This window comes from Hakea prostrata, chromosome 4 (assembly GCF_041222555.1).
Source record: "Hakea prostrata isolate BN-2017 chromosome 4, UWA_Hpros_2, whole genome shotgun sequence".
Lineage (NCBI taxonomy): Eukaryota > Viridiplantae > Streptophyta > Magnoliopsida > Proteales > Proteaceae > Hakea > Hakea prostrata.
Window position 1 is genome coordinate 18,411,940 of NC_142603.1, and position 26,731 is coordinate 18,438,670.

Sequence of the window (26,731 nt, forward strand, 5' to 3'; positions counted from 1 at the left end):
GGGGAAAGATGTGGTAGGGGCAGAGGCTCGAACAAGTGACCTCCTTGCCTCTTTGGATTTACTGCCTCTACATAGGAGGATGTCATCATTGTGCTAAAAGCATATCCATTGTTAACCATTCATTGGATAAACAAAGTCATCAGAATGGAGAGTAAACTGAAATTTGATAAAAGACAAAATTAAAGCAACAAGGAAAGATATACATGATTTTAATATTGGAAGAACATTCTACTATTATTCATCTTAAATGATTTATTTATTTCTATCATTTAATTGAAATAGGAAACAATTCACTATAAAATTGATTGAACAATGTTGTGCCCAAATCTGATCCCTCCAGTGAACCATGGCTGAATTCAGTTGCTTTGGCTTTCTTGTCTATAGTGAAGAGAGTGAGTGTCGATCGATTTGGGTGGTTGGACAGCTACCTCCAAATGTTAAATTAGATTCAAAAACAACACCACACTTAGTGGGGTTTTTAATTTGCCCAAGCTGAATATCTTAAAGAGAGTTGTGGGAGTAAATGAATATTATCATTAAATGTAGCTGGTGAAAGATGTTTATAGTTGAGCCTGATTCTTCATGGTTGTTGATTGATCAGGTGGCAAAGATCTCTTGCTTGGGATACCACGTCAAGAGAATGGAAGATTCACTCTATTCCATCGGAAGCTAACATTAGGCATGGGTAGTATAGGATAGACAAAATTACTCTATCCCATCGGAAGCTGACATTAGGCATGGCAGTATAGGATAGACAAGATAGCTTCTTGCCTTGTCAAGCAAACACCAAGAAAGATGTAGGGAGAAATGTCTCTTCAAAATATTCATTGACAAAGTATGGAGGGAGGATTTTCCTTAGAGGCGAAGCTAAGTCTTATTGTATGGAAACCAGCTAAAAGCCATACATAAGAGATATTCCCGGTCCCATATGTCACCCTCGGTCGACCACAAGGACTCAGGCTATATGGTGTTTGTGGATATATGTGGCAGCCTCTAGTGACTCTTGGTCTTGTCCCCCTAGTTTGATACTCCTTGGATCGACCACCATCTGAGTCCGGTCTGCCATACTTGGAGGATTCATGCACAACACACATCAATTGGGATTCATACAATATAAGTGCCATCAAACTACTTTAGTGAAGCAGAGGCCATAAACAATGGGTGGAGTTTATTTCCCAAAACAATGATGATAAAGAATTTAACCTCATTCAATGATGTGAAAGATAGAACACTTGGTGCAACATTAATTTTAATCTTGGGTGACAAATGCCTTGTTTGTGGAGTTTGCTGAGCCAACATTCTTAACCGTCCTTATAAATTTAGTAACAAAAATGTAGGCTTATATGTCCTCCTCTGATAGAGACTCGAGCAGATCTATTTATACACTTTAGGCTGTCCCAAGCTTGATGTTAAAAGGTTGTGTCTCAAGCTTTAAATGTTGTGTACGACTGCTTGGCCTAATTCAGATCCCTTACTTTTGGGTATTCTACCAGTTGGGTGTCATACAGTTTAGTTATTTAATGAATTATGCTTAGTACCAAAAATCAACGGCTCTTCTCTTTCATGCTGACTTTGTCTCTGAAAAACATCGAAATAGGGTGATGTCTCTAGCCCCTTGATCGGTATGAAAAAGGGAGCATTCTAAAATCCCATTATGGGTTCAAGTTTATTGTTTCCTTCATGAGTGTAACTTTCTTAATTTGGTATATATCGTGTCGCTGGGGGAGTCATGTCGCCCCCCAGCGACATGGCGACATATCGCTTTGTATCGGCGCGCGATATGTCGCCGACACAGTGAACCATGATAAATATTACCCGTTTAGGAAAACGACATCTGGGATGGTAGATTTGGAATTACCCTCTTCAGATTACTATGAGGATGTTTGTGTTGACCCCATTTCATTGGGTTCTGCTAGAACTTTATCCACTAAAAGACATATTACTAAAAGTAAACTTAGGTTTTTAGGGTCATTCATCACATATTGTGTAGTACCACAATAGCAGATATGCTGACCTAACAAATAGGTTTCAGATTATGGAAGTAATACTAAAAAAGCTATACTAAAGCGGAGATAAGTAACCATGCTATATTTCATTGATATAGCTCCTTGTAGGATCTTATGCAAACTAATAGAGGCATTAAAGTGAGTTTTGACAATCATTTGATACAAATTAAATGACTAACCTTCCTCCTCCCTCAACCCTTATTGACCCCCCCCCCCCCCAAAAAAAAAAAAAATCCATCCACCCACTTCTTCTTCGACAAACTCCCTCGCTACCACCATTCTTATAAGTAACCACCCGTAGTTTCCACCAAAATCCTACCCTTGTCCTCTCTCTTTGCATCACCCTCCCAACATATGGTTTGCAAGTACTGATCCTCTCTACCAAACTACTTGTACCATAGGCATGCCCTAATTTGAGATAAATTCATTTTATGCATACTATTTTAAATAATTAACTGGATATATTTTCATGTGTTTGCAATTGTTTTGTATCATTTTACCCTCGCATGCAAATGAGCATGAAATGCACTATCTTTGGATCTAAGTAATTAGTAATTTATGTTTAGCCTAACAAATCCTTATTTCAAATTTATTTATCTGTGCTTGTAATGAATCATCTCAGTACTTGGATTACTTCGACAACTAAGATTTGCTTAGAAAAATTAGTGGATTTTGAAGTTTGATCAAAGATGGAAAAAGAGAAAAAGAAATCCTATTCAGAGAAGGAAAACAGAAAAATCCTATTTTTGAGTGCACTCTGTCCAATTTCAATCAAGTTCTTCATCGGATGATCATCCGACTTTTGATCGAGCTAATTTTTGGACCGGAGATTCATGACTTCTTAAAATTCAAATCTAATGGTAGGATTATGCATTTGAGCTCTCAAAGTCTGTGCGATTTATACACTACCTAGACAAGCAAATTTCATGGTTGAGCCAAAATAGGAACTCAGAGTTTGTTTCAAACTTTGTTAGATTAAGTCAAGGAATCATATCCCATATAACCTAGGAAATCGCTTTATCAAAGGGGAGCAAACTCCAGTCATAACAGACAAATTTCATAAAGTAAGAAGCTGCTGGAGATGTTTTAGAGGGGAGCTGTTGCTTTAGGCAAAATTTTGAGAGCTACTGCAGGAGTTTCTTCTTCAAACCAACCCTAGAGTGATGTTCCCCTATCCTTCTTCTTCTATGATGTTTTAAACTTCTATTTCTAGAGTGTAGATGGATCATTACATGAATTAATTTATTGATTCCTCTCTTTCATACAATATATATACATAATCCTCTACTCTTTGTTTTCTTCAATTTTGTTCTTAAGGGGGCCCCCCCCCCATCTATATGAATGCTGGGGGGGGGGTACGTTGGCCAACATGCCATGAATTCGGTCATGGCTATATTTTGACTAATTATCTTACATGAAATTTTTTTTTTTCCCCCACACCCAAATCCGTGTTTTTCCCAAAAAAAAAAAAAAAAAGGGGGGGGGGGGAGAAGAAGAAGATAATAATGGAGAATACATGCTAGACCTAGAGTTGAAGAATTATAAATTACATCTAACGCGTAACAAGTTAGATTTAAGATTAAGATTGAGTTAATCAATTAAGATTTTAAATTTTAAATAATAAAACTAAAGAATTAAATTTAAAATTTAAAATTTAAAGTTAACGATTAAGATTAAGACTTAGAGTTATCAATTAAGACTTTAAATTTAAATAATAAAACTAAATGAATTTTGAAATTTAAAAACTAAAAAAAACCAAAACGAACCCCCCACCCCCCCCCCCCACACACCCACCCCCCCCCACCCCAAAAAAAGGAATACACATTAACAAAAACCAAAAAAAAAAAAAAAAATATAAAATATTTTTTTTTTTTTTAAAAAAAAAGGGGGGGGCCCCCCCCCCCCCCCCCCGGCCCCCCCTTTGTTCGGCATCGTTTAGGGATTCTACGTTTCATCTAATGCATTGAATTTATCATCTATGCGCAAAAGGTAGAAGGAATTTGGTGTGTTAGGGATCTTCAAGCATAACATGTGGGATGATCTAATTTAGTAATCCTGTCAGAAAGAGTAGAGAGTAAATCGATCGTACGAAATGGGAGGGACTGATAATTTATGATATGTTTGGTGAAAGCGAAACTCTAATATTTTTATTAACTCATTTGCTTGTTATTTTCATTCGTGATTTTGTTAGTATAATCAGTAGTTAATTCTCAATTTTGATCATTAGACAATTATGAGTGTTTTTTAAGTTAGTATGTAATTTGACTCTTTTCGATCTTCATGGGAACACCATCACTCTTAGTTCTATATTACTTAAGCGACCTTGTACACTTGTAAATACGAACACAAGTGTGGTGGATAGAGTGATGGCCCGCCTGGGTAGAGAGGATCTCTCCACTCATGGTGTACACCCTTCTTTTTTAAGAACTAGAAAAGATTGACACCCTTAAGACCCGTTTGATAACCCATCAGGTGTTTCTATTTCAAAAAACATTAGAAGTGGTCTTGAATGTATCTAGAAGTAGAAGCATTTTTATAGACATTTGATAAAACATGCTTCTAAAAGCAAAAACAACATTAGCAATCGTTTTTTCGTAGTACCTGGAGATAGAGAAGATGAACATGGACCCCGTGCATGAAGGGCCAGGGTTTCATTGACAATAAAGAAGATGAAAATGAACTTTGGTCACTATAGGCAGAAAATGAAGAGTCGAATAATCCCAATCATTACGGTAGAAGAAACAACGAATGGAAGAGTTCTATAGCAGTATGAGAGGGTTTTTAGCAAGATTCTTTTGTTTAGAATGCCAAATTCAAATGAATTCCCCTCTCCATAGCTATTTTTTTAAAACCCAGTCCGCCAAACTTTTGCTCGGAGAAACAGACGGAAAGTATTTCTTGAAGCATAGATTTTAAAAATTTTGAATTTATGTTGTATAAATCACTAGACACAACGCAGTTTTATCAAACGTTTTCAGCAAAACTTTTTAATTCTCAAAGCAAGAAACACAAACTATTTACGTGCTCAAATGAACCTTATCGTTTTTCCCAAGGTAGAGAGCACCTATACATACTCCTCGATGACTAAGGAATTGAATGCATAGCCATGGAACCACGTATATTTTCTAGTTCAATGTCACCTTAATTGGAATTTTATGAGTTATAAATGGATCTCAAAATCAAAAGAAAGCTGATGGCGGCCTTGAGAGAAACTAGGTGAACCTTATTACCAAATTCAAGGTTTCACCAACAGCGATAAGCAAGTAGATTACAGTGAAAATTCAACCACTCGATCGGTTAAACCAACCACATTTGCATAGTTAATTTTTTTTAATTTTTTTTAACTTTTTTTCCTTTTGTGAGTCATTGATCAAGTGGCACCTTAATTTTACGTGAACAATGAATTTTCTTCATGTAATCTCAAATGAGGAGATATATATATGTCCGAAGCCCTAATCACTAGGGTTGGAGACCCTGATCACCCTAACTTTGGGTCAGACTGTAAAGATCCCTTTATAACCTCAAATAGGCCATATGGGTTTGATTCAAACATCTCTCTCAATTTTTCCTTTTCCCAGTAAATCCATGCATGCCTCACAAACTGATCCTTTAACTATTTAAAAGATACTTACCGAAGGACCGCAAGATCATTCCTACAATGGTATTTCTAAACAGTTCGACCACAATGTTTAAGGATATTGCTGTAGCTTTGAATCAGTTGTAGTGGATTTTAGAGTTCAGAGAATATTGGAATCCAATATTAAGTTAGGGATAAATGGTGTAGCAGAATCTTGAGACCAGCTCAAACCCATTTGGGCAGCCATGGAAATCTTCATTCTCAATCTCTGAGATTCATCTTCTGGAAGCTTCATTTTTCTGGAATAGCTATACTAAAGTGAGGATATAGCTCCTTTTCCCTTTTGTCTAGGAGATCAAATGCAGCCTCAGAGTACTGTTGAATTGGATTTTAACAAGTTAGAACAAAATATAATATTATACATACCCATGAAAATTCACAGTCGAAAAACACCATCCGATTATTTATATTTTTCTGTCAGAAATAAGAATTCATAACAATATACAAGTGACTGACTGTTTAAAAACCGGAAGAGGAGTAAACAACAATTGGACTTCTCACTTTATGAGTGCCATCAGACCACACCAGTGAAGCAGATGCCATAGAAGATAAGGGAAGTTTAGCCCCAGAAACAGTGACGACGAATGATTTAACCTCGTTCAATGATTTGAAAGTCAGGACACTAGGTTTAACCGTGATTTTAATCCCAGAAGGAGAAGTGACTGATGCCTTGTATGTGGAGTTAGCTGAGCCAACGTTCTTAACTGTCCTTCTAAATTTGCTAACAAAAGCCTTATTTCCTTGAAGAGAAGCTGTCATTGAAGGATAATTGAGATCCGCTACCTCTTCATTACTGCCTTTTGGACAAGTGCTGTTATCTCCTGATACAATTCTAACCCTATCGGTATCCCAGCCAATACTGCAGAGGAATTTAATATAATCATCTTTGAGGGTTTCATATACCAGGCCGGGCTTTATGGCTTTCACTGGATTGATATGTCCAGCACCATATGCAAACTCAGCTTCAGTGTTCTTGATAGCATTCATCGGCCAAGCTACAGATCATATAAGAAAGAAAAGTAGAATTAGAAGGAACTGGAAGCAGGAGTAGTAATAGAAAACCTCTAAACATTTTCAAACCACATTTTTACCCAAGAACAGATGTGTAGAAGCGTCAATTTAAAAGCACATATAGATTGAATGAGGGTATTACCAGTGGTCATGAGTGCAGATTTGATGGCGGACGGAGACCAATTCTGGTGAAAGGATTTAACATACACAGCAGCACCTGTGGCATGAGGGCATGACATTGAGGTCCCAGATACTATACTGTACTTAACTCTTCTTTCATCACCAGGGTTTCCTGATGGAGGAGCCATAGGTGAAAATGCAGCCAAGATATCTACCCCTGGAGCGCTTATATCTGGCTGTAAGAGAGACAGCGAGAAAGAGGGACCTTGTGATGAGATATAGACCAAATGAATGGAAGACAATCTTCTGTATTTGATTTAAAGAGAGAGAGGGGCAGTTGGTGTAAGGAAGACCTTGAGAATATTTGGTGTGATACCATTTGGTCCACGAGAAGAGAATGAAGCCACTATTGGAGCAGATGAATCTTTTTCAGCTTCACTCTTCAAGATGTTTGCAGTAGGATTTCTATAGATTAAAAAGTTAAAGAACCAATTATCAACTTTGACTGAAATACGTATTTTGCTCAGTTCTATTAGTTCCTATAACATCATGAATCAACCAATATACAGATCAACTAGAAGCTCAATGACTCTTTTGAACTTACTTGGTGGAGTTAATGTAAGCCTTGATCTGATCTCCTGCTTTAGAGATTAAATGTGCTGCAGGTAGGGGATATATAAAAGCTAAGTCACTAAGATCATCACCCAGAATTATTGTCCCTAAAGCACCAGCTCGGAATGGTTCTTTTGCCCTGGATAACTCATTACACAGCACAATCTTTCCCTTCACAGCATTGCCTAAGCATTCATCGACACAGCTTCTGAAAGACAAAAGCAATCTTTACTTGTAATTTGTCATTAAAGATTCTGCATACAAGGCCTGGCTCACTTCTTTGCAATTTTTTGTGTAACAAATTATCCTTTGGAGGAAAAAGAAAATGTAATCTAAAGTGGCAGTAGATTCATTACCTTGCGCTTTCTTCGTCACATAGTGATGATGCAGCTTTTCCATATACCAAAGAATGCTTAGTCCCTTTCAAAGTAAAAGCATTAACGGCCGTTCCCTGGTCAGGATTAAAAAAAGGGCAAAAACTTAATTTAGGGATTATGAACATGGAGATTATGCAGTTTCAGCTGCTCTAACAATATCTAAAGTAAATTGTAAATTCACATAATTGAGAAATAAAAACTAAAATCACAAACCATAGCGTTTATCCTTTCTTGAATTGATGGCCATGCATTTTTTTTTTTTTTGCTTTCCATTAATCCCTTATGTTTAATTCAGATGATTGAACATGATTAACTCAATCACATTTCATTCCCTACCAGCTTTAAGAGATGAAAAAGAAAAATAGAAAAACCAGTGACTAGAAATGCATAATCCTTCTTACCTTAATAATCTTCCCGTTTCCAAGGACAACTTTATCAATGATGCGGCGGTCGATACTGCTTGCTGCAACAGATAGCATCCAAGGTGCAACACTTACTACTGATGAGGCAGTTGGACCATTATTTCCTGCAGCTTGTGATGTGAGGATGCCTTTCTGCATGGCATGAAAGGACCCTATTGAGATAGTATCTATATCAAAATTAGTAGATTCACTCCCTCCTAATGAAACTGAGATGATATCTACTCCATCTGCAATGGCATCATCATATGCAGCTAGGATATCAGCTTCAGTACAGCCTGCTTCTGTGCAAACTTTGTAAGCTGCAATCCTTGCTGATGGTACACCTCCTTTTGCAGTCCCTTGTGCCACTCCATAAAAACCCACATTAGATACCACATTACCAGCAATTGTGGAGGCAGTATGTGTTCCATGTCCTTCTGAATCCCTTGCTGAATCACTTCCAATAGGGTAGAATCGAGCACCGATGAGCTTGCTGTGGAAGATCAATAGAAAATTGTTGGGTACAGTACTAATGGTTTTCCTTATTATAGAGAATAAATACTCTAATCAACTCTACATATATTACTTGTTGCATGTAAAATTCTGGCCACCTTCACAAGCACCCTTCCATTTCTTAGGATGAGGACCAAATCCTTCGTCACTAAAGCTTTCAGATTCTGGCCATATTCCAGAGTCAAGAACACCAACGATCAGATCACCCTCAGCCCTAGGCATTCTTTTTGCAGCACCAGACAAACCTGTGAAATCCCAGGACCTGCTTGTTTGTAGTTGGAAAGTTCTACTTGGGAAAACAGACACAACACCTTCCTTGCCTGACATTTCAACAAAGATATTGTGATGATATTGTCATAAACTGAAAAATAGCTTACAAGTTAAAGTTTTCAGTTTATAACTGGCAAGCTTCTTTCTCTCTTGTTCATTGAGCTTTGCCGCAAATGCATTAAAACTTCTATGATAACTTCGCACAAAGCTGTTTTCTACAGAACTACACAAAAAGAGTGATATATTGGAGAGAATTTGGTTAGAATCTTGAATTCAATGGCAACGCAACAAAAATCATTATGAAAATAATGACTGAGTATGGTGCATAACTGATACTTTTGTACACATTAATGTTGATCCCTACAGCTTCTTGAAGTTTTAATAAAACAAAATTAATCCAAATTCGATTAGCCAAAAGTTCAAATAAAAAGGGAAAGAAATTTTTGAAACCAAAAGAATAATTTTTATTTTAATTTTTTTTAATTTTTTTTTTGAACAACAAAAGAATGATCTCTATCTTTTGGATTTTCTTTCGGTGGGGTGGCACTGGTGGGGGGTAGGGGAAGCTTATGGTTGGGATTTTGATATTTAATTTTTGGTTAAACAAAGAGAGAAAAAAACAAGGTCGGAGAGGGTGAGGATACTACTCTTACATTCAAAATGAACTCAATGAGGAAATTTTTCATGCACCATGCAGTAAAGGGGGATGAATTACAATGTTTTAAATAGATCAACTGTTTCTGATTGTCCAGTGGCAAAAGCCTATGCTTGAATATGCATGATGGATGATTGAAACCTTTTAAGATAAGTTATAAAGTGATTACCAATCTTCAAGAACTTCTTCCAACATGTTTAGATGCTGAGATGTTGGAAAAAATTCACCTTCAGGTCGTGCACCCATGTAAACAATATGGACCTGTACGTATCAACAACATAAATATGATAATAAAACCTGACAGAGCCATGATATATATTTATTTATGAATTGCATAATCTGCATTAACTGAGATAAGATGGGACCAGTTAATCCATCCAGCACTTAATGATACAACTAATCTCATCAAGCAAGAAGTTTGGAATGACTGACAATCGTTTGGCTATAACTATGAGAAGGTCTTTGTCTATGCATAAATATAATTCACCTTATCATAAGGATTAACTAATTTCCAATCAAGAACAACACTAGACCATCAAAAAAAAAATCATTTGCCATTGACATCTTACAGACCCATTGGATAGAAATGTGCAAAGACTATAATGGAGAAGTTCCGACGTTACTTGCCTTTCTATCTTCTCCAATGGCACCACAATGAATGCATAATGCAAAACTAAAAGCCACTAAAAAGAGAGACAACGAAAATGCAAAGTTAGCCATTGTTGAAGCCTTGAAGAATTTACTCCTACACATTTTACCTACCTATATATAGAGAGGTGAGATTTTTTTGGATAGTAAATAATTATTGAATTATCTGGAGATGAATATTGCTTTCTTGCGATATTTGCTGTTTTTGGTATTGCTTTGTTTCCATATTTATATATCAAATATCACACTACCATGTTTATACTTTCAAGACATTAATTTTATATATTTCTTCAATTTTTTAGGTATAGATAAATTCTATTAATTGATCCTCTAACTCCTTTTATCCAGAAAAAATATATGGAAAAAAAATATCCTTTAGTTCCTGACTAAGTGCTATCTATGGTTGAGAGATGGTACCAGCTGAGCAATCTTTGAACACTTAAATTTTAAAAATTCAAAATGAGATCTCTTTCCCTCACACACACAGCTTTTTCCTTCCTATATTATCTTCTTCTCAAATGGTTTTTCCCTTCCCGTAATATCTCCTATTTTCTTCCTTTTTATCCTCTATGTAAATGGTCATGCATTTTCTTATATGGTCCAATGCAATTGTCCCATTTTAACTCCTCCCCCCGCCCCCCACAAAAAATAAAAAATAAAAATGCAATTGTCGCGTTGACTACTTTCCTTTATATAGGAGTGATAATATGAATTTAATCGGACGATGCTTTTATTAATTTTATTTTTTTTAACAATTTCGACAAAGCTTTGGGGTGTATTATTTCTAAATGTTGTGTATATATAGGAAACAATTTCAAACAAAGCTCTTGTGGCATTATTTCCAAATAGGGGTGTAAATAAATAATCGAAATCCGCTCATGAATTCACATCCATATCTATTTAGAGATATTCAAATCCATCTAATTACTAGTAGGATGACAGGTAATACCCTTTTTAACTAATTATTACCTGTTCGATAAAATTATCTGATTAAATTGCTTGTTTGAATTTTTAAAATTTTTTAAACTTTATTTACTAGAGATATGTGAATATCTTTTTAGCTTTCTACTAAAATAAATACCAGAGTTGTTAAATTCTTAAATTTTAAATATATCCCTAACAAATAAAGTGGTAAAGATGTCAATAATATCTGTATTCATACCCATTTAGAAGAATATATTTTAACCAACGGGGGTTGGTCTAAGTGGTAAGCAGCTTGGTCCACTTAAGCAAGGTTCCGGTATCGAAACCTTGTAGATGCAAAAAATTCCCGCTGTGAGACTGACCCACCACAGCCAAGTGTGCGACCCGGGTCGAACACCGGATTAGTCAGGGCAAAGCCTTGAAAACCGGGATTGGCAACCCAAAAAAAAAAAAAAAAAAGAATATATTTTAGACCCGCCCTCCCACGGGAAGGTCCTGGATTCGCACACTCGATGCATACATAATATAAGCAATTTAGTTCACACCTCATAGTAACAAGCTATCTTTTCAAAAAAAATAAAAAATCACTTTTGTTTTGTTTTTTTTTTTTTTTTTTTTTGGTAAAGCAGCACTTCATTCATTGAAGAAAGAAAAGTACAAACACACAAAGAAAAGAAAAATACAGACACGTGAGCATGAAGACACAAGGTTCAAACCGAATCAAGTAGCGGTATACGACCAAACTGTCATGCAATAGACAGGGTCCTGCACATTAAATGCAGTCCTACACATTAAATCCATTGGATTGTTCTATGAGATTTTAGACCATCTAATCCAAGATTTCGGCCTAAGAATTTGGGTTTATTGTTTAACGGTCGAGATAGAAATCTCAACCGAAATCTCAATTCAACAGTCCTCTCTATCTGGCTAGACGGTCCTACACATTTAATGCACAGGAGCAAAGCAGAGTCTCTGAAAATGAGGAGGGGGGCACGTCACTGTTTTGGGAAGGGAATCCCAAAATGGAAGCATGATTGGGAATCATTGTTGGGTGGCCATTCAGTCTCCCCCCATTGACTCAATATGGATTGTTGAGGAATGCCATGTCAACATTGCCATATCAGCCTCCATTAGTTTTGATGATATCAAACATGAAACTAATGGTTATATTGAGTTGTATATAGCTAATTAAATATAAGAGCAAGTGGATCAAATCCAACTCAACGTGGGATGCCCAAGTCAAGGCCAAGATCAAGCTAAGATGGATATGAAGTCTAAATCAACATGAACATGAAGAATGGAATTTAAGAAGATTCGAAAATATCAACTTAAGTTTAAACAAAAAGACTTAGCAAATAAGGGCCTAAAACACATCCTTACACATACAAATGTTATTGTACTCATTTTCATCAAAACCATGTGTATCATGTCATTAGATTGACTTAGGACATGTTAGGAGAGTGTATGAAGATATATGGTTAATTAGAAGACCTTGAAAACTCTTAAAGTCCTTTAAAGTCCCTTGATTGTGCTTCTGCGCCCCAGACGGAGCTTCTTCTGTCACAAAAGCTCAGACAGAATTTCCTATGACTAACTCTCATCTTATGATCAATTGCTCCGAGGCCAATCATAGGGCTCTCCTTACTTCTAGCCTCACGTCGGATCTTGCCTTTATAGAACCTACCTCTTTTACCACTGCCAAAACATTTCCTCACTAGTAGAAGGCTATGGATGATGAATTTATTGCCCTCTTGAAAAATGGGAGTTGGTCTCTTGTTCCCCTTATTGGTTCTCATAATGTTATTGGTTGTAAGTGGGTTTTTCGTATCAATGGTTCAATGGACAGATATAAGACAGGTTAGTTGCTGAATGTTTTAATCAATAGGAAGAGTTGGACTACATATCAATGGTTCAATTGACAGATATAAGGCAGGTTAGTTGCTGAAGGTTTTAATCAATAGGAAGAGTTGGACTACAATGAAAAATTCACCCTTTAGTTGCTGAAGGTTTTAATCATTAGGAAGAGTTGTACTACAATGAAAAATTCACCCCAATTGTTAAACACACTACCATTTGGCTTGTCATGTGTGTTTCTATGTCTCGATCTTCGACCATTCAACAGTTGGATTCAAAATGTATTTCTTTATGAATTTCTAAGTGAAATTATATACATAAAGCATCCTCTAAGGCTCATCGATCCTCATCATCCTATCCATATCTGTAAGCTTCACTATTCTCTTTATATTCATAAATAGGCCCCACTTTCGTAGTTTGACAGTCTTAGTTCTTTTCTTACTGAATATGGATTTATTGGCTCCAAAACTAACACGTCTCTCCTTATTTTTAATGATTGTATATTCTAGTTTACGTTGATGATATAATATTGACTAGCAGTTGTGACTCTTCTAACCCAATTCTTACATGAGATTAGTTATGTTTTTGTCTCAAGGATTTGGTCTACCTACACTATTTTTTGGCATGCTTGTTTAAAGGACTACCGATGGTATTCATCTATCCCAACATTAGTATATCAAGGATCTTCTTCAAATGGAAGAATATGTTAGATTGTAAGCCAATTGTTACTCTTGTGTCCGTCACCAACAATAGGGGAACTAATGCTTAATGCCCTATATTGTAGCATTGTTGGGGCTATTTAGTATGCAACAATGACTCGACAAGATATCACTTTGTTGTAAACAAGGTTTGTTGGTTCATGCATGCTTCTGTTGTAACAACCCCCGTAATTTTAACCTAGGATCCATATTGCAGGTCCGAGTGCCCGAAATTCTAGCTAGAATAAGTTGTGGACTATTCAGATTGAAGCCCATGGATCTGGATTCTGCCAATGAAGAACCTGCCATACTGGGAACCCAAAGGAGATCCAGTAGAAACCCTGATGGACTAGGAAGGTGGATTTCTAGCTTGAGTCAAGTTGAGTTTGAAGATGTCCATGATTTAGGTAAGCATTCCCCCACATGTTGGTTTAAGTTAGGTTGGTGTTGGGGATCAACCGATTGAGCAAAGCACCCAAATACTAAAAAGTACTAGGGGTAGTTGCTTAAGGCGGTTGATTGACCCAATCAACCACCCCAAACGATTGCCCAGGTCTAATTGCAGGGTTAAACCCTAATGGGCCCCGTCCCTCTATAAATAGCCATCCACGATTTAATTTCACATTATTTTATTCGTGGAGGTTACTGTGGACGGTTAGAAGGCAGAGTACACATGTTCAGTGGTGAAGCGCTCTAATCACGGTGAGGCTTCGATTCTTAATCTATCTTGCGAATCAATTAGAAGTTAGTTGATCGCATGCTCTTCTTACTTATCTCTCTTGAGTAGTAATGCGTTTTTCTTTTCTCCATGATTCTATAGATAGTGAGTTTGATGGTTAGAATCTTTTCATCGATGATTGCGACTAGATCACACATGAAGATGGATTCTCATATCCGGATCAAGGGTTGATTTAGTTGAAGGGGAAGAAGTGGATTCTAAACTTTTCTTCTTTGTGGCTTTTGGATTGAGATAGACTCTCTAGCATGTTAAGGATGAAATTCGGATTTGGATCGTTCCAAAATCAGATCGAGGATCGGAGATCAAAGTTGGAATTTTAGACATGAGAGTTTGTCTGAAATGGGGGAGGTCGACCAAGGCAATTGATGGACCCAACCAACCACCATAAGCAACCGGCTGGGTCATAGTAGCCCTATCAGTATGAGTTTTGCTCTATTTTGACTTCTATTCCTAACGGATCTTTTTAACCCTAATTTAGGTGATCACTAAGGTTTACTGGACTTGTTGTCTGTGAAGTCTAATTACACTTTTAGTAGTTTTTCCACTTTGACAGGTAAGGTTACATTTCAAAATATATGCATTGACATGTATAGTGATGGATTGTGTATAACTTCGAATGCACAAGTGATATTATAACTTGCAGTTACATTAGTTTAGATGATTCGTTGATTATAATATGTTGTGAATGATGATTAATTGTACACAATTTTCTATGTGATGTTAAATGACTTGTTTTGTGATACTGAATGATGAGTTGAGGTAGCTATGATTGAGGGTACTTTTCTGGGTATCCTTAGCTTGGGATCCCAACAGAGGTAACTAGTCTATGAGGGATCAAAGTGACTAGACCTACCTAAAGGAGGGCTAGTGTTTTATCTTAAAGCATGTATGTCATACTAGAGACTTGCTTTCTTAGATACTAGATGCATCTGTACTTATGATCATCTTTCACTTATGTTACTTACCATGATATTATGTTGACATGTATATGAGATTTGTTGTCTTATTGAGTTTGTCAAAACTCATCCTTTGTGGATTATTGTTACAGTATTCAGATGGCAATATTGAAGCGGGAGAAATTCCGTATGATTGGGAGAACTCCCGTGAAGAAACTCTAGAGGCGTTAGTGGGAGGTTACAATGTACAACACAAAGCCACCTGCCAATGCTTGGAGTGCGCTTCCAACTCCTATTGATGGCAAAAGAATTCAAGTGGCTCATTATTTTGATAAGTCGATGAGGGAAGGTTGGATGACCCCATCCATCGAGAAATTAGAAGAGAAGATCGCCATCCTTGAAAAAGAACAGAAAAATAATTAAACTATGATTTATTTGCTTCCACTGAGATACCCCTTCTTAGACACGTTTACTATATTTATTTCTTTGATTCTTTCCTTTTTGGATTTTGAACACATGTATATATCCCTTTTTATTTAATTATTAAATTGTTCTTGCTCTTAATTATTTATTATATACATTGATTATCATTGATGGCTAAACCGTGGATCTTGTGACTGTGATTCGCACCCATGGGTTGTCGGGCAGGACCGATACTAACAGGTGGGGTGTGACACCTATGATCATTAGTCCACTATAAAATGATATTTGCGTTGCTTAAAGAGCTACTCTTCTTGTAAAATCCCCTAGAATCCTAACCCAAAAGCCCATTTTGTAGGTCCAAGAACCCAGAGTGCCAGTAGAAGGTGGTTGTGGATCATTTGAGTTGAGACCATGGAATTGAGAGTTAACCATAGACACGAACGATGAAGATGATGACCCAATCACTCTAAATGATTTTGGGAGAAGGTCTAAAGCCAACTTGGACGGTTTTGAAAGATAGATTTGGCATGCATGGAAGTCAATGTTGGAAGGTCCTTGAGCTTAGGTAAATGTTACCATAAAGCTAAGCAAGCTTAGGTAAGTCTCCTGAACGAACCTCACCGGAAACCCCACCTCGATGCGTATTTTAAGGGGCAGGTTGTCCAGTTGACTGACCGCCCCCTACCCCGAAAAGGCTAATTCTAGATTTTGACTTGAAAACTTTATTTTATTGCTCATAAGCCTCACAAACAAATTGATTATGTTTATTGGAGGCTGAGAGCTCAAGAGAGGGGAGAAGCCTTGGATTTAGTGAAAACCTTGGGGTTTTGTGTGTACCAAAGTTTCAATCACTTGATTGAAGGTGTATAAAGGTAAGAGAACCATCTCTTTTCACTTCCCAACAATTTCTTTGATGCATTCAATGATGTTATTTTTATGTTCTCCTCGTTATCCCAAGCCCCAATGTGTAATAGAGTGTGCTAATCTTCCCATTTCGATCTGTGTATTCTATCTCAGATATAATCTTAGAAACTCCCTAACTCTGATAGATTTGGGAACTGGGGTTGAATTGAAAGGGGACTTGTTACGAGTGTTTGAGCTTAATGTTAGGATAAGAATTTTGTTCTAAATGGAGCCCCAAAACCGCTTAAAGTTGGGGATTAGAAATTGAACAAGGATGCGAGCTTAGAAGGTTTGCAGCCCAAGGGCGATCGACTAGCCCTTCTTAGGTCTGGTCAAGTGGTGATTTCCTTTTGTTGTCTGATTTTATTCTATACCCTGATTCTAATATGCTCTATATAATTGCTAGGATTTTGGTGATTGTTTGGCCTTCCAATTGTGTAACATTTTGGTTTCTTTGAAGAAAATTAACACCATTATCAAGTGAGGGATACAACCTTATATATTTATGTATTTGATTCATGTTATGTTTTATGTTATCATACGTGCTCGTGTATGTTTATGTGGAATGATGTTGTGGGGCATGCCTGCATGGTTAGCAACATGAACTTAAGTTAATTATGTTACTTCGTTATTTCATCTTCAATTATGAATATGATATGATGGGAAATGGGTGGTTAATGCATACATGTATGTGCTACCTAAAGTTGTTGCTTCACCCATTGCCTTTGGTATCTTGCACTTTGTTAGACTTTATGTACATATGATCTATGTGTGTATATGCATGGTTAGGAGCTCCACTATCATTTCATCACCCATTTGGATGAGGTATTAAAGCCAAGTGACCCATGACAGCGGTGCTGGGTTGTGGGTGCCCTATAGCCTATTAGAGTAGGTGAAGAGACATCAACCAACCACGTGTCATTCATGTTAGGATTGCATATAATAAGGGCTTACAAGTGCCCAATAGCCTATGGGAGAAGGTGAGGGGATATGAGGTAGTCTACCTATTATATGTTGATGACTATAGGGTTAAGGAGGCATAGTCCAAGTTGGTTGGCGCAATATGATGTGACATTCCCTAAATAGACAAGGATATCTGACCGAGTTAGATGGTGTCATATAAAGGATATCCAAACCTAATATAACATGATTGAGTAGATGACCTTTTGCATTGGACTAGGAAGTTCACTGACACGAGCCAGTTCTCTACAAATGGTCAAGGTGAGAGTGTGTGGTCCTAATCCCCAACCATGGTTGTTGATTGAACTGTTAGCTCTATACCTTAGTCATGACACCCACTTCAGTTGGAGCCATTGGGGTCTATCTAAGACTTCCCAAAGGAGGTTGGTATTGTATCTTAATGCATGTCTACCTAAATAAAGATTAGCATAGTTAGATTCATATGAGCATACTTGCATATACATTGCACTTGCACTTCATGGCTCATACACGTGTTAAATATGTGGTATATGATATTATCGAGCTCACGGAGTTTGTTGAAAATCATCTATTGTGGAAACTTATTTTTTTAAACTCTTTCACATGTTATGAGGACCCTACTAACCCAAAGTATTCGCGCTAGTGGAACCATATGACATACTGGCAAGCAAGCACATAAAGGCACACAACAACTCGTGCATGTGCATGGACTGTTCATACTAAGTCCAAACCTTCTGAGCATCATGGGGTTACTTTTAGGGATGTTATGGCTTTCGTTGGGATCATATACATTTTTTTGGGGATAGTCAGACCATATAGATATTTCATTTGATACTCTCACATCTGACTTCCATTGACATTTACATTGGATAACTATAATAACTATTTAAACATTTTAAATCTTGCTCTTGATTATGTTATTGTGTGTGATAGATTTTGGGATTGGATGTAGACCTAGATCCTTGTGATTGTGGATTACATCCATGGGTATTCAGATAAGTTCAATACCAACTAGGTGAGGTATGATACTTCCCATGGCATTTTTATTAATTGTCATTCTCCAATGACTTTAATGGCCTTTTCGGATGCTGACTGAGTTGGTAGCCTAGATGACCAGAAGTCTACTGGTGGTTATGCTATATAGGTCACTGTTGGTCATTCTAGTATTAAGTCTAAATATCGAGCCATGGCCAATGTTGCAACCAAATTCACATTGCTCCAACTCTCCTTAAATAATTGAACATTTATTTACCTCAAGCTCCAACTGTGGTGTGATAATCTTGGTCCCACATATCTCACTGCCAATCCAGTTTTTATGCCCATATGAAGCACATTGAGATTTGTTTTCACTTTGTTCGGGATATGGTTAGTTTTTATGCCCATATGAAGCACATTGAGATTTGTTTTTACTTTATTCGGGATATGGATGCAAAGGTGATATTCAAGTCTGGTATTTATCTACCAAGGATCAACTCACTGATATTTTCACAAAGCCCCTCTCACTTCAACTATTCAACACTTCACTATCCAACCTCAAGGTCTCATCTCTGTCTTTGAGTTTGAGGGGCGTTTAAGGATATTTTTGGCAATTCACAACCATCCATGGCCGAATCAAGGTTTGCCCTAGCCACCATCTCATCTTTAATCATCAAGGGTATTTATGACAACACATAAAGATACATGGCCAACCCTAAGGTTGCACTAGCCACCTTATCTCCAGCATTAGAGGATCTCTGGAGTTCTACCTTATCTCAAACATACCATCAACAATGTAAAATCCTAGCCGCCACATTATCTCTAGCACTAGAGGATCTCCAGAGTTCTACCTTGTCTCAAACACACCATCAACAATGTAAAACCCTAGCCACCACCTTATCTCCTCCACCTAAACTTACTTGCATAACTAGAGCTCCACTTGAGTGCAAGAGTCCTAGACTTATGGTGAACAAGGACTCAAACTTACCTATATGAAATGTAACACACTCAAAATAATTAAGGAAAATCATATGAGTATCTCCATGGACTTAGATTGCTCAATTCAACCAAACTAAGTAAAACATTGTGTCACAGTCACTGAAACTCTTCATCTCCTCTCTCTCAACCCTAATTTGAATGGCTCCTAACACAGACAATAGACATTTACATTCTACCAAACCGGGGGAGAAAAGAAAGAAAAAAAGAAAGACAGAAGAAGTAGACAATAGACAGCCTAGCAAGATGGATCACTCATGTGAAGTAATACATTCACATTGGATTTAATGGACTTTTTCAAGCTGAACAAAGATGAAATTAAAGATACAAGGCTATGACAGGATTTTATTTTTTTTCCAATTTTTTTTTAATTATTTTTCCGATTTTGATTTTTTAAATGTATTTTCCAAAACAATTAAATTCACTTCCCAATTTATCTGCAAGATATGATAAAATTCCTTAGCAGTATACACCAAACCTGCTGCTTGTCAATTCCATGAAGGAAAGACAAAATACGTTCCTAGACCAGCACTTCAGTATTAGGTTTAAACAGCGTGCCCGTCTCCAATGAGAAAGTGTCTCAGGTCTCGTGGCTCCTGCTACTGCAGGGTTTGGAAGTGACCGATGTATGCAGCTTTACACCCAGTGAGAGCCTATTTCCACGTTGAAACCCACAACCAGATGGTTGCAATTCCAGAGCTTAGCTGTTCTGTTAAGGCTCGCCAACTAAGCAAGTATCACGTGTACTCATCTGAGAAATCCAGCATTGGCAGATTACCAGGCAAACTCAGCAGCAAGGCAGTAGAGCACAACTCTGTTAAGGGAATAACCAGTCAGTGTTGAGAATGGAAATGGAAATGGAATGGAATGCGGCAAAACAACCAAGATACAGATCTGTTTTCAATTTTAGACAGACTCTTGCATTGAAAAATAATGTAGAGATGTATCAAGCTATGCATTTTAACTTCTCATTCAGTATTTCAACAGCATTGTGGAATGGATCAAGGATACTGCAAGGAGAACAAAAACACAAGGATGCTGAAGAACTTTGAACACTCATTATCTGGATCAGTGTCACACTCCAGAGTGTACAATGACCATAGCATTTTAGAGCTCAGGTTCATGCAATCAAAATAGACTTAGTTAGACCGTCGAATGCACTGCATTGCCCTAACAGACAAATCATATTGCTACGTTCCAATGTAATAGATATTTCTGCCAATTCAGTAGAGGAACCACATAGTTAATTAGTTTAAATCATTTCACCTCAATTTGGCTTGATCCAGGTTTCTTCAAGATCCCTAATCCAATCATCTCAGTCCTCACTCTTTCAACATCATTCCATCTATTGGCTTCAGCATAAGTATTGGATAACAAAACCCAATCTCCATCTCTAAGAGGCTCCAGTACAGCAAGCCTTTGAAAAGCTTCTTCTGCCAACTCAACATGCCCATAGTTCCGGCAAGCACCCAGCATTGTTCGCCAGATGACAGAGTTTGCACCAAATGGCATTGTTTTGATAATGTGATAAGCTTCATCCAAAAGACCAGACCTGCTAAGAAGATCAACCATGCATCCATAATGTTTAATATCAGGCCTGATCTTGTACTCCCCAATCATACGGGCAAAATGTTGACGACCCTCTTCAACCAAGCCTTTATGGCTGCAGGCAATCAGAACACCAACAAAGGTGATACGGTTGGGCCTAACCTCATGAGATCTCATCTCCATGGTTGAAAACAACTCCAGTGCTTCCTCACAGTAACCATGAACAGCCAAAGCCACAATCATTGAGTTCCAACAACTTACATGCTTCAGCTTCATCCCATAGAAAACCTCCCAAGCCAAATTCAAGTTCCCACACTTTGCATACATATCCAGTAAAGCATTCCCTAAGAACCCTTCAATCCTAAATTCTTGTCTTTTCAGTAGCTCATGAATCTCCTTTCCAAGGTCCAGTGCTCCCATTTCTGCACAGGCCCCCAGAACAGATGTGAGTGTTACCTCTGTTGCTTTAACCCCACAAGCCCGCATTTCACGAAAGAGCTTCATTGCTCCATTGTAATCTTTACTCTGAATATACCCAGCAATCATTGAATTCCAAGAAACAGAATCCTTTTCAGGCATTTCTTCAAAAATTTTCTTTGCCGCTTTCATATCACATAATTTAACATAACGCGCAATCAGGGTATTCCAAGAAACAACATTTTTCACGGGAATGGATTGCAGCAGACTATCTGCTGATTCAAAATCATTTATCCGATCATATGCTGCAATCATAGTATTCCATGAAGCAACTGTCTTCACCTTCATTTCATCAAACACCCGGCGTGCATGATCAAGAAACCCAAGGTTTGAATACAAATGAATTAACGAATTCTGAACAAAATGATCAAGGACAAAACCTGTCTGAAGGGCCCTGGAATGAAGCTCAGACCCTTTAACAGAAATCTCGAACCCGTAAACCTTCTCGTCCTCTTCCTTGGTAACAAAAACTCTAGCACAGGCCTTGAGAACATATGGGTAAGTGAAATGATCGGACTTGACGTTCATACGTTGCATTTGGTTGTAGAGAAAGATGGCTTCGACGGGAAAGATGCTCTGGGAGTAAGCTCTGAGCATGTTATTGCAAAGAAAGGTATCTTCCATTGTGGTTTCTTCGAAGATAGCTCTGGCATATGCAAGGCTTCCTGAGGTCGATAAAGCGGAGAAGGTGATATATTTGGCAATCACTGAAGAGTGCCCAGTAAGACCTGTTTTGGTGATAAGAGCTTGAGCTTGTCCCAGTTCTCTTATTGTGGAAATTTGTTGAATTATGGATAAGATGGATGAAACAGTGGCTCTCCACATCTTCCATCTCTGATGGTTAAAGCGATTTCAAAGTGCTGTACGTAACTCTTAACAAACAAGACTACCGCGACTATTGAGTGATTGCGATTACCATTTTCAAAACCAGAAGGTCCATCTCGATTATCAAGTGCTCTGGTCAAGGTTTTAAAATGCCGATCGGGTCGTGATCGTGATCGTTCTTGAAGAACCCCTAAAATCCCATACATACTCCATACATCCCAAATAAGAAAACAAAAACATCTAGGGTTTAGAATGAAATCAGCCTCAGCGGTGTGGATTGGTTGAAATCAACATCAAACCACAGCAACTTCAATGACCCAATCCCCTTCATATTTCTTATCAAACTCTCCACGTTGTGTGTCCATGATGATAATGTTAGATTATGTAAGACTTTTTCAGGAAATAGATTAAATATGTTTTGTTTCAAATGAAAGGGAAAAAATCTCCATGGATTTTCAGATCAATTCCATCAGAAAAATTGGGATATTTTAGGGGAGAACTTAATTAAGGACATCCAACATTTTTCTAATAGGGGCATTTTATCAAAAAGTTTGAACAACACCATCATTTCTCTTATTCTCAAAAGGAAACACTCTCAAGAGGTTAGCCATTTAAAGCCAATTAGTCTTTGTATTGTTCCTTATTGAGTTATTGCTAAATATTTAGCTAATCGTTTGAAAGTCATTTTGCCCAACATTATTAGTGAACCAGAGTGCTTTTGTTGTTGATCGATCCATTTTTGACAATGTGTACTTGGCACATGAATGTTTTCACTTCATGAAAAACTCTACTTCAAAGCATGGTTATTTTGCTTTGAAACTGAATTTGTGTAAAGCATATGACAAGTTAGAATGGGGTTATATTGAGGCATATTTGAATTTGTTGGGGTTTCAGGCTAAGTAGGTGCGGTGGATAATGCAATGCATCACAACCGTTACTTTTCAAATTAAAGTTAATGGTCAATTATCAGAGAAGGTAGTTCCAATTAGGGGCATTAAACGAGACTGTCCACTTAGTCCATATATTTTCATTTCTGTCATGAGGCTTTGTCTAGGAGATTAAGTGCAAATATTGGTATCCCCAGGTTGTCAGGCTTGCAAATATCTCGACATAGTTCTGATATTAACCATCTTTTTTCGCTGATGATTATATGATTTTGTATCCTTCAAGTAAATCCAATGTTCATCATAAAAAATTTATTCTTTAAGAATATATGCATGTTTTTGGACAGCATATTAATTCGTTCTGTGGTGTTTAGTAAATATACAGTTTTGAATGTTCAGAAAGCTATCACTTCTATTCTTCGGATTGCTGAGGTGAGTTTCCATGGTACATATCTGGGTTTACCATTTTACTTTTGGTAAATCTAAGAGTCAAGTGTTTGCTTCTTTTTGGGAAAGAAAAGCTAAAAAGTTGGCGCGTTGGAAAAGTAAGCTATTATCAAGTGTTGGTAAGGAAATTCTAATCAAACCAGTTCAAGCTTTTCCAACCTATGCAATGTCTAATTTTTTATTATCAAAACAGGTAACAGATGGGTTATCCCAACAAATTAGACTTTTTTGGTTGGGAAGGGACTCTCAGAAAGGTATTTCCTGGGTATCATAGGAGAAGCTATGTAAATCAAAAAAGCATGGTGGTTTAGGGTTTCGTGATCTCTACTTTTTTTTTCAATAGAGCTTTATTAGCCAAACAAACTTGGAGATTACTTCAAAATCCTAGTTCCTTGTTGGCCAAGATTATTAAATCTAAATATTTTTCTAATGATGATTTTCTTGATGCCAGGTGTTCGATGGGATGCTCTTGGGGTTGGCAGAGTTTACATGTTGAGAAAAAAAGTTCTTAAAAAGGGATATGATTTGAAGTATTGGTAATGGTTATCGTACAAAGATATTTTCTGACCCTTGAATTCATGATTTACCTTTGAACCGTATTGGAGAGCTCCACCCTCTGGCGGTCCTTTATGGGTTGGTGAATTAATACATTGGCCTTCAAGATCCTGGGATAATTCTAAATTGCAACTCTGGTTTTTAGCATGTTAAATTAGTGCAATTCTTAGGATTCCTATTTTATCTGAGGTTGTGCAGGATAGATGGATATTGAAACATACTCACACAGGTAATTTTACTATTAGATCTGCTTATTTTATGGAGTTAAAAGACTCTTTGAGCTTATCTGCTACAGAAACCACTTCTATTTAAGACTACACTTTGGAAATTCATACGCTACCTAAGATTAAGATGCTTCTCTGGAAAATAGGTCATAATGCTCTCCCTACAAATTTACATTTGTCCCAAAGAGGTGGTTGCTATACTCCTTTGCTCTTTATTGCAAATGTGCCAATGAATCAATTGTTCATATATATTTTATTTTATTGTCCTTTTGCAAAACAATGTTGGAAGGTCTCTCCCCTTCGGTTGGATACAGATCTTTTCCATGGCCATGACATTGTGAACTAGTGGGACTTTATTGAATCTCTCTTTCAGCCTACTGATAATTTAAATTAGGTGCATACTATTTGGAGTGTAGTAGCTTGATTAATTTAGAAGGCCAAGAATGTTTATTTGTTTGAAGGACGTGAACCCAGTATAAATACTTTTCTTTGGTCTCTAAATGGTTTGCTGCAGGATATTAGTGGTCTCTTTTTTTGAGATTGCTTCGGCCATAACTGGAGTGTTGGATCCTCAAATGTTGATTGTTTCATCAGGCATATTATTTAATGATGTGTATCCACGAACGACAGATGTTGATGATATCAATTTTTTTCATGTTTTCTCAGATGGTTGTTTATGGGATTCAACAACTTCTCGTAGTGGTCGTGGAGGGATTATCAAGACATCCTCTGGGTCTTTTATAGTTGCTTTAATGAAAGTAGGTTGGGTTCTATCTACACCGCAGACGAAGCTGGAAGTGATGTATGACATCCTTCAAATTGCTTTTACTATAGGGATAAAGAATATCAAACTTTTTTCTAATTGTCAGGCCGTGGTCTCTAGTTTACATGGTGCTCTTAGCGCTTTGGATTGGAATTGTTCAAATTTAGTTCAACTCATTAAGAACTTTTTGCTGGGGTTTGACACTTGTGTAGTATTCCATATTTCGAGAGCAAACAATGTTTATGCAGATTTGTTAGCTAGAAGTGCTCGTTGTTTGGATATGTCTAAAGTTTGGTGGATGTAGCCACCACGAGGCATTGATCCTTTGTACTATGTTCCTGCTGGGAGGGTTTTCCCAATCTTGTTTCTTTGAATGAATTTCTTTTTCTATGTTTGGCCAAAAAAAATAACCCAAAAATTGGAAAGATGAACTAAAGTCTCCAATCTCCTTTAATTCATATATACTTAATTCTTTTTCCTTAGAAGCAAGGTGCGTTATTTTACTCCATACTGCCGGTTCACTAGGCTGAAATGGCGAAATCTCGCCCAAATATCGACAGATTTTGTCCCCCCATTTCGGGGGGTATTTTGGTCATTTTGCACTAAAAGTTGGTGCTACCATAATTTAATGCCAAAATTTAGTAAATTTGAATTATTTCTTATAAATTCTTTCATATATTCATTCCTAGTCACATTTAACATGTTACCTCAGACATAATTGGAAAGATGACCCGTTGACCTTAAAGATTCTATTACATGATCCATTCATCATTTAAATTGTTTCCATAAATTTTTTCATGTATATATTCTTCCCTAACCACATTTGGCACGTTGTCTTAAGCCTGAATCACTATGGTATAATTGATAAGATTGCTCATTAATCTTGAAGATTTTGCTACAAAATGTTTGCCTAATTTGAATTATTTTCAAAAATTATTTTATGTAGATTGTCATCCCTAACCACATTTGGTACATTATCTTTTGAGTTTTGAATTATTGGGACAAATGGGTAAGATTGTCCATTGACCTTGAAGATTCTGCTATAGAACCGCAAAAGATATCACTTAAAAATTGCGAGAAATTGTCAACATATCTAAAAAAGTCAAGATTTACCAATATATCGGTCAATTCAACAATATATCAGCGATAGTTTGCGATATATATCACCAAAATTTTGAATATTTTGCAAATTCTCATATCGCCCCTTCGTTTCTGTGTTCACTAAAATGGCCAAAATTCGGCGAATTTTGGCCGAATTTTCGGCAAAAAGTTGTACCTTGCTTAGAAGTCTCCAAATGTGAACCTTCTTTTTTTTCCCCCCTTAATTCTTGAAATGGTGGTATCTTTTACCCACCAAAAAAAAAACCATAGTTTAATATTCTAATATGCTTTTTTTCATTTTGTTACCAAT

General features: G+C 37.0%; 2 protein-coding genes across 3 annotated transcripts; both read right to left on the reverse strand.

The window, feature by feature from the left end:
• Positions 1-6,102: 6,102 nt before the first annotated feature.
• On the reverse strand, positions 6,103-10,265 carry LOC149018298 (subtilisin-like protease SBT4.3). Its single transcript, XM_089153876.1, has 10 exons — positions 10,230-10,265; positions 9,772-9,863; positions 9,079-9,170; positions 8,751-8,997; positions 8,165-8,657; positions 7,743-7,837; positions 7,379-7,594; positions 7,128-7,239; positions 6,797-7,010; positions 6,103-6,638 (listed from the first exon to the last, which is right to left on the reverse strand). The coding sequence occupies exons 2-10, from the start codon at positions 9,846-9,848 to the stop codon at positions 6,103-6,105; spliced, it is 2,082 nt and encodes a 693-aa protein (XP_089010002.1). The 5' UTR covers positions 9,849-9,863; positions 10,230-10,265.
• A 9,063-nt stretch (positions 10,266-19,328) lies between these two features.
• LOC149018299 (pentatricopeptide repeat-containing protein At5g15300-like) lies at positions 19,329-22,804 on the reverse strand. Of its 2 annotated transcripts, none has more exons than XM_089152596.1 (2): positions 20,609-22,804; positions 19,329-20,383 (listed from the first exon to the last, which is right to left on the reverse strand). In XM_089152596.1, exon 1 carries the CDS (start codon positions 22,445-22,447, stop codon positions 20,855-20,857), a length of 1,593 nt encoding a protein of 530 aa, XP_089008722.1. In that variant the 5' UTR covers positions 22,448-22,804; the 3' UTR covers positions 19,329-20,383; positions 20,609-20,854. The 2 variants fall into 2 exon arrangements, with proteins under 2 accessions (XP_089008722.1, XP_089008721.1); XM_089152595.1 differs by having other exon boundaries at positions 19,333-20,411; positions 20,864-22,804.
• Between the last annotated feature and the right edge of the window lie 3,927 nt (positions 22,805-26,731).